This window comes from Lucilia cuprina, chromosome 2, assembly GCF_022045245.1.
Source record: "Lucilia cuprina isolate Lc7/37 chromosome 2, ASM2204524v1, whole genome shotgun sequence".
NCBI lineage: Eukaryota > Metazoa > Arthropoda > Insecta > Diptera > Calliphoridae > Lucilia > Lucilia cuprina.
The window spans coordinates 64,511,095-64,520,435 of NC_060950.1; the positions used below are offsets into that span (position 1 = coordinate 64,511,095).

Sequence of the window (9,341 nt, forward strand, 5' to 3'; positions counted from 1 at the left end):
TTGCAGCATCATTTCTAGCTTTAAATAGCATTATCAATGATGAACGCCAAACACCAACACCACCAACCAACAAAGGTATAGCCTCGTTGGGTGGAAATCAGAGGAAACGGAAAACTCCCACACCACCACAAACTATGCAACGTTTAAGCGCTAAAAATTATGCAGCTTTGGCAAACTCATCACCAGCTAAGGCAGCCACCACAGTTGCCCCTCTACCGCCAATAATGCCCATGATAACAGGAGTACACTCAATGGCTGCCGCGGGAGCCACACCACCCTTACAGCTAATGGCCACACCGCCTCATAATTTGGGAAACTTTATGGGTCTAAATGAACAGCTAATGATAAATCCTCATTTAATATCCACTGGCTTACCACCCAATACCACCATCACCGCTCATCCAAATCCTAATCAGAATAATATTAACAATAATTTCAAAATACATTTACCCTTCAATAAACCCAGTAGCACTACAACGCCATCACCTGTCGCTTCGCCCTCACCTGCCGCTGCACCCAAAACACCCTCGCCTCAGCTAACGCCTTCACCGCAGCCGGGTCGTATGGATAAAACGTCACGTAGAATTAAGCCCACTACTCTACTAAAGTCCACTGATGAAAGTTGGCAAAAACACAAACACAGCGATAGACAACTAACACAACGGACACCCATTTCACTAACAAATGATGTGGTCATTGAAATGTTGCCACCAGCTACCACAGAATCACCCAAGTCTATATCAGCTTCCTCGTCCCGGCATCACACACCCATGACTTCGCCTACAACACCAAAATCTCAAAAATCACCCGATGTCATTATGCTGACAACACCCACCGCTCATAATTCGGGCAATGATTGTGACACTGTTTTGGATTTGACTCACTCACCAGACAAGGTTAAAACTAACAATAATAAGCCCTTAGAAATTGTCGATTTGGTTAATACACCCGAACAACAAAAACAACAAATCAATGGAGAAGCTAATAAGGCAAAACCAGATAAAAAACCCGATAAACCGCCACCACCACCACCAAAACCTCCGCTAGAACCGGAATATGAAGAACTTATAAAGGCTTGTCGTGAGGCTGATCCCTCCAAAGATATGGAAAAGTTAATCAAAACGAAATTATTAAAATACTACTATGAAGTACACGGTGATTTTGTTAAATCGAAAAGTTTTCGTAAAAGTATACGCAAGGTTGTGGAAACCATAAAAGCTAAACCGGATTTGGTGTACTATAATCTTAAAACCATTGTGGAAGAGTTAAAGGTACGACGTAAGGCCAGAGTGGTAGAGGAAGCTTCAGCGGCTGCATCCCCAACCTCAGAATCAACTAACACAGCAGCTAACAACAACAACAATAATAATACTAATACAGCAAGTCCCTTAGCAACAGCAGAAAATGTTGAAAAACCAACAACGACTACTAGTGATTCGAATGTTCCTGCCAGCTCCTCAACCTCCAATACGTCCACTACAGCAGTTGAGATTTCAGCCACTGCCACCACATCGACCGGTAATAAAAAGTTAGATGAACAAATTAAAAAATTAAATAAAGCCCTGTATGTTTTAACCAAACGTATTGAGGTATTGGAACAGGCTGAAGTCGATTGGGATGATGATGATTCCAGTTTTCTGCAAGTGGAACGTTTTAAGAAAAGAGCTTGCCAGGTAAATTAAGACTTATATCAGCTATTATATCTTTTAACAATTATTTCTTTTTTTCCAGATTTATGAAAAAATTTGTGATCTTACGGGTGAAAGTAAAAATGCCCATCGTTTAGTTAAGAAACCCATCAAATTCAATGAAACACGTATACCACAGTTTAATAAGACTCTACAGGCGTTTATCAATCGCACAAAAGAATTTCCCGATTATTATGATGTATTGCGTATGCTGGAACATTGTAATCGTACCTATAGTTTGGGTTTAGTTAACTTTGAAATGAAAAATATAGGTGAGGTGATATTGAAGAGAAAAAAAAAACAATAATGATATTATAGTCGGCTATGCTCGACCATTAGATATTCTACACCGGAGGTTAGTTGTGTTTTGGTTCAGTTCTAGTTTAGTTCTTGTTCAGTTCCGGTTCAGTTTAAGTTCTGATCTAGTTTAGTTCTGTTTCAGTTCTAGTTCTATTCTAGTTCAGATCTAGATTAGTTCAGTTATAATTTAATTAATCTTTAATTCTAGTTCTGTTCTATTTTTGTCCCTTTTTAGTTCAAGTTCATTTCTAGATCAGTTCCATTCAGTTCCAGTTCAGTTTTAATTCAGTTCTAGTTCAGTTCTAATTAGTTAATAGTTTAGTTTTATTTCAGTCCTAGTTCTGTTCTAGTTTAGTTCTAGTTTAGTTTTAGTTCAGTTCTAGTTCAGGTCTATTTCAGTTTGAGTTCGGTACTAATTCAGTTCTAGTTCATTTATAGTTCAGTTCTAGTACAGTTCTAGTTCAGTTCTTGTTCAGTTCTAGTTCAGTTCTGGTTCAGTTCTGGTTCAGTTCTAGTTCAGTTCTAGTTTAGTTTTAGTTTAGTTCTAGTTTATTTCTATTTCAGTTTGAGTTCGGTACTTATTCAGTTCAAGTTCAGTTCTGGTTCAGTTCTTGTTCAGTTCTAGTTTCGTTATATTTCAGTCCTGGTTCAGTTGTAGTACAAGTTCAGTTCTAGTTCCGTTCTAATTCGTTTCCAGTTTAGTTCTAGTTCAGTTCTAGTTCAGTTCTAGTTCAGTTCTGGTTCAGTTCTAGTTCAGTTCTAGTTCAGTTCTAGTTCAGTTCTAGTTCAGTTCTAGTTCAGTTCTAGTTCAGTTCTAGTTCAGTTCTAGTTCAGTTCTAGTTCAGTTCTAGTTCAGTTCTAGTTCAGTTGTAGTTTAGTTCTAGTTCAGTTCTAGTTCAGTTCTAGTTCAGTTGTAGTTTAGTTCTAGTTCAGTTCTAGTTCTGTTCTAGTTTTGTTCTAGTTCTGTTCTATTTCAGTTCTTGTCCAGTTCTATTTTAATTCTTGTTTCGTTCTAGTTCAGTTGCATTTCATTTCTAGTTCAGTTCTAGTTTAATTCTATTTCAGTTCTACTTCAATTTTAGTTCAATTCTACTTCTGTTTTGGCTCGGTTTTAGTTCAGTTTTAGTTTAGTTTTAGTTCAGCTATACTTGAGTTTATGTTCAGTTCAGTTCCATTTCACTTTTAATTCATTAGTTTCTACACATATAACACCCTGGTGTAGTCTATAATAACTGAGTAAATCTATTCTAATTTATCTAAGTATTTATTTTCTTCTTGAATTTTGTAAATTGTATTTCTCACAGCTGAAGATGCGTTCATTAAAGTGGGCAAACTATTGCAATCACGACGTAAAGCCGATCTTTACGAAACAGTTACCCACTATGCGGGTGATGGTGCTGATCCAGCCAAAACTGATCCGACTTTGGCGGCAAAACTAAATGAAAATCTTAAAAATCACAAAAAAATCAATGATATCTTAGAGAAGTTTGCACGCAAACAAGATATGCCCGAAGTCGAGGAGGAAGAGGAAAAGGCTGAAACAACAGAAGATACTAAAGTAGAGGAGGCGACTAAAGCAGAAGTTAAAATGGAAACGGAAACAGCGGAAGTGATGGCAATTGCAAACGAAAGTTTAAATAAAGAGGATAAAAAACAAGGAGAACAAGAAGAGAAACAAGTTTTACTTAAGTCTGAGGAATGTAAAAAAGAAAAGGAAACTGTTGGACCAGTTAAGAGGATGGTGGTGGAAGAAGGGGAGGAAGATGAAGAAGATGATGACGAGGAGGAGGAGGAAGAGGAAGAAGATGATGATGATAATCTAGATGAACAAGTAGAAACTTTAGCTAATGGTGATGTTAGTGATAATGAATCAGACAACGAAATCGAAAACACAAATAATAAAAACAAAGAAAATGTCTCAAAAGATACAATAAAAGAACTCAATGAAAGTCTGGTTAGTGTTAATGATAGTTTAGCAATTTTGGATAAGTCATATGATAAATCATTATCAACAGAATGTATAGAAATACCTGATAATTCACAAGATATATTGCAATTAGATAATACAATGGAAAATTGTATGAATAAGTTAATATCATCACATGAGAACAACAACTCTGCCAGAGATAATTTGTTAGTAAATAACAATAATAACGAGTTGGTTGCAACAACAAATACAAAGACTGTCATTAATACTACTACAAGTAAGGAAACTTCACCATTAACATCACCTAAAGCTTCACCAACTACTCCTGCCTCAATAATGCCCATAAGAAATGGTAAATTAAGAGAAACACCTACTCCCCATCTGCTCAACAACAATAATAATAATAATGCCAGCATTAATTTGGATACAGCTACTGCCACTCTTACAACCACCACTACAACGGCAGATTTGAAAATTGTTCATGTCTCTAGTCTAGAACCCGATACAAATAAAATTACAACAACAACAACTGGTGGCAGTAATATTGAGGTTGGTAGTAGTTTATGTACAGATTTAACTTCTACAATATCGGCAAATAAATCGTTAGAGGAAATTGTTATATCCGATGAGGAATCATAGTGTTTATTGGATTTAACCATGCACAAGCGATGATAATGATGTTGATGATAAAATATTGCAAAAAAAATTATTTTGGATTTTTTAAAAATTTGAAATTTTTATTTATGTTTTGTAATTTTTTTTTTTTTGCCAATTTCAACTATTTTTGGTTGTGGTTTTGTTTGTTGAACGGTGTGTGTGTGTGTGTGTGTGTGTGTGTGTGATATATTTTAAGGGTTGAGGTTAGAAAACTATTAAATCTCTTTCGATTTTTTTGAACTTTTTGAATGAACACAAATTTCGTTGAATTTTTTTTAATATACAACAATTTGCAAGACTAAAAATCTTATATTTGGTATTGTAAATGTAAATTTTCAACTAAATATCACTTGAAAAACATTTCTAGCAACAATGCCACAGTTAGCAAGACTAAACATTTTGTATTTGGTGTGGTAAATATACACTTTCAACTAAATTTCATTTGAAAGTCATTTTTAGGCAAAAAGCAACTGTTTGCAAGGCTACATATCTTATATTAGGTATTGCAAACGCATTATTTCAAGTTAACTATGCTTGAAAAACAGTTCTAGTGAAAATGCCACAGTTTGCAAGACTATACATTTTTTATTTGGTGTGGTAAATATACACTTTCAACTAAATTTCATTTGAAAGTCATTTTTAGGCAAAATACAACAGTTTGCAAGGCTACATATCTTATATGAGGTGTTGCAAACGCATTATTTCTAATTAACTATGCTTGAAAAACAGTTCTTGCAAAAATGCCACAGTTTGCAAGACTAAACATTTTGTATTTGGTGTGGTAAATATACACTTTCAACTAAATTTCATTTGAAAGTCATTTTTAGGGAAAAAGCAACAGTTTGCAAGGCTACATATCTTATATGAGGTGTTGCAAACGCATTATTTCTAATGAACTATGCTTGAAAAACAGTTCTAGTAAAAATGTCACAGTTTGCAAGACTGAAAATCTTGCATTTACTGTTGCAAATGCCAATGCCAAAGTTTGCAAGACTAAACATTTTGTATTTGGTGTTGTAAATATACACTTTCAACTAAATTTCACTGGAACGTCATTTTTAGGCAAAATACAACAGTTTGCAAGGCTACATATCTTATGTGAGGTGTTGCAAACGCATTATTTCTAATTAACTATGCTTGAAAAACAGTTCTAGCAAAAATGCCACAGTTTGCAAGACTGAAAATCTTGCATTTACTGTTGCAAATACCAATGCCACAGTTTGCAAGATTAAATATTTTGTATTTGGTGTTGTAAATATACACTTTCACTAAATTTCACTGGAAAGTAATTTTTAGGGAAAAACCAATAGTTTGCAAGGCTATATATCTTGTATTAGGTATTGCAAATCCATTATTTCAAGTTAACTATGCTTGAAAAACAGATCTAGCGAAAATGCCACAGTTTGCAAGGCTACATATCTTGTATTAGGTATTGCAAATCCATTATTTCCAGTTAACAATGCTTGAAAAACAGTTCTAGCGAAAATGCCACAGTTTGCAAGACTGAAAATCTTGCATTTACTGTTGCAAATAAATTATTTTAAGTGAAATTGTCGTAGAAAACAATTCTATCGAAAATGTTACAGTTTGCAAGACTAAAAATGTTTCAAATCGGTTTAAAAATCATGCATTTTTTATGATTATGATTTATAGCATTTAATCAAATTTGCAAGACTAAAAACTTTAGGATTTTAATATTGCAAATACATTATTTCTAGTAAATTTCATTTAAAAAACAATTTTAGCAAAAAAGCCACAGTTTGCAAGACTAAAAATCTTATATTTAATATTGAAAATACTTCCTTAAAGGTAAACATCACTTGGAAAAGATTTCTAACAAAAATATCACAGATTGCAAGACTAAAAAATTAAAGCGTATGTGAGTTACAGCAGTTAATGAAATTTGCAAGACTAAAAATGGTATAATTTAGGTATTGCAAATATAGTATTTCAAGTAAATTTCACTTGAAAAATACTTTTAGCAAAAAATCTATAGTTTACAAGACTAAAAATCTTGTATTTGGTATTGCAAATATATTATTTTAAGTAAAATTGTCTTAGAAAACAATTTTAGCTTAAATGTCATAATTTGCAAGACTAAAAATCTTGTATTTGGTATTGCAAATTTATTATGTTAAATAATTTTTTATTGGTAAACAGTTTAAGCAGAAATGCCATAGTTTGCAAGGGCTTAACTTAGTACTAAGTTGTGATTTACTTAACTTGAAACTTAAATGTAAAACAAAAAAAAGGCAAACTGCCCTTGCAAATGTGGCAAAAATTGTACAATATTTACAATCATAACAAAAAATGATGTACTACTGGTAATTGCAATTTGCAAGACCAATTTTTGATTTTACCTGGTGTAAATATACTATTTTTGAGTGAAAACACAATTCTAGCAAAGTTGCAAAAGTTTGCAAGACTTTAACAACAGCAAAATTTTTATCATTCGGTGTTGCAAATATAGTTTTTGGATTAAACTTCTACTGTCAAACAATTTGCAAGAGAAAATAAGGACAAAACTTTCATCTTTAGGTGTTGCAAATATAGTTTTTACATTAAACTTCTGCTGCAAAATAATTGTAGTAAAAAATTCTATTTGCAAGACTAAATTTTGTTTTCTTTGAGTGTAAATAACCTTTTTCATGAGCGGAATTATATTGAAAAATAATTCTAGCAAAAAGGCAACAATTTACAAGACCTCAATTACAGCAAAATAGACAATTGTAGTAAAAAAATGCAATTTGAAATTCTCAATTATGTTTTCTTTAAGTGTAAATAGACTTTTATGATTAAATTTATCTTGAAAAATAATTGTAGCAAAATTGCTACAGTTTGCAAGACCTCAATAAGGGTAAACTTATAGCTTTTGGTATTGCAAATGTAATCTTTATAATAAATTTAGGCTGCAAAACAATTGTATTGAAAATGCAATAGTTTGCAAGACCTTAACTAAGAACAATTCTCAAAAATTAACAATTTTAGTAAAAAATGCAATTTGCAATTCACAATTATGTTTTCTTTAAGTGTAAATTAGACTTTTTGATTGAACTTATTTTGAAAAACATTTCTAGCAAAATTGCAACAGTTTGCAATACCATAATAATTGTCAACTTATAGCTTTTGGTATTGCAAATGTAATCTTTATAATAAATTTTGGCTGCAAAACAATTGTAGTGGAAATGCAATAGTTTACAAGACCTTAACTAAGAACAATTCTAAAAAATTAACAATTGTAGTAAAAAATGCAATGTGCAATTCTCAATTATGTTTTCTTTAAGTGTAAATATACTTTTATGATTAAACTTATCTTGAAAAATAATCGTAGCAAAATTGCAACAGTTTGCAAGACCTCAATAAGGGTAAACTTATAGTTTTTGGTATTGCAAATGTAATCTTTGTAACAAACTTAGGCTGCAAAACAATTGTAGTGGAAATGCAATAGTTTGCAAGACCTTGCAAACATAGTTTTTGGTATTGCAAATGTAATCTTTGTAATAAACATAGGCTGCAAAACAATTGCAGTGGAAATACAATAGTTTGCAAGACCTTGCTAAGAACAAAATTTGAATTTAGAAAAATTTATAAAAAAAATATTTTTAATTTTTTTTTTTTTGAAAATTTAAAAAAAAATCTTTAAAAATTTATAAAAATAAATGAAAAATTATTGTTAATTTCTTTAAATGTTAATTTTCGTTTTCGAAATTTTGTGTAATATTTACATATTATTGAAAATATTAAAAAAGTTTTAAAATTTTTTTTTTTTACAAGAAAAACTTAATTAAATTAAACGTTTTCGTTATAATCTTGAAATAGTTTATTTATTAATTTTTACAAAAATTCCTTAATCATAATGAAAAATTTATAATAAAATAAAAAAAATATTATTTAAAAAAAATTCAAATTCGAAAAGTTAAATTAAAAATTTATTTCCAATAGTTTTCAACTGCAAAACCCTAATTTTTTAAAATATCACCAACATCACCCTTATACCAGATTTATTAAATTTGTATTTTGTTAATTATTTTATGTTGATTAAAAAAAAATTAAAAAAAAATAATAATGTTTTAATAATTTATATTTGTTTTCATTTTCTTAAAACTTAATTTAATTATTACTTTAAAGTAATACTTCTAAATTTAAGCTAAAGCTTTGTAAGCTGTATATACATAATAATATTAATAAAAAAATAATTCCTAATTAATCAATAATTACTATTAAGAGAATTTTAAAACGATAAAAAAACAGATTTATAACCTTACGTCCTCCCTCCCCCCCTTTACCCTATGACTTAAATAAGCAATTAGTATTTTTTTTTGTAACAGTGTAAATAACAAAAATATTTTAAATAAAAAAAAGAAACAAAAATTTATATTTAAAAAAATAAACATTACACTCTCTACGAAAGGTCGTTTAAATTTTAAGTCATTTGTGTATTAATTATTAATATTTTATATAATTTTGTGTATAAAAATAAAATTTTATTAAAAATATGTAACGGAACAGTGAAAAAAAAAAAACAAAACAAAACTCTTAAGTCAAAAAATCTTAAACAAAATAATATAAATAAAATTTATATTTTTTAAACATTTCAATTAATGTCAAACTTTAAACAATTTGTAGTTTTATTTAAATTTAAATTAAATATTTTTTTGTAAAAATTTGATTATTTTATTAGTAAAATACAAAATTTTTAGTGAAAATTTAAATTTTTCAATTTTTATTAAAAATTTAAGTTTTTAGTTAAAATTAAACATTTTGAATAT

The 9,341-nt window shown here is 30.2% G+C and overlaps 1 protein-coding gene across 1 annotated transcript in view; it reads left to right on the forward strand.

Annotated features, from left to right (window-relative positions):
• The window catches only part of LOC111686326 (daxx-like protein), an 8,582-nt gene extending 426 nt beyond the window's left edge, over window positions 1–8,156 (forward strand). The window contains exons 2-4 of the mRNA XM_046955971.1: window positions 7–1,673; window positions 1,732–1,960; window positions 3,293–8,156. Coding sequence (XP_046811927.1) covers window positions 7–1,673; window positions 1,732–1,960; window positions 3,293–4,554 — 3,158 coding nt within the window. The 3' untranslated portion in view covers window positions 4,555–8,156. The remainder of the gene's footprint in view (window positions 1–6; window positions 1,674–1,731; window positions 1,961–3,292) is intronic.
• Window positions 8,157–9,341: the final 1,185 nt, after the last annotated feature.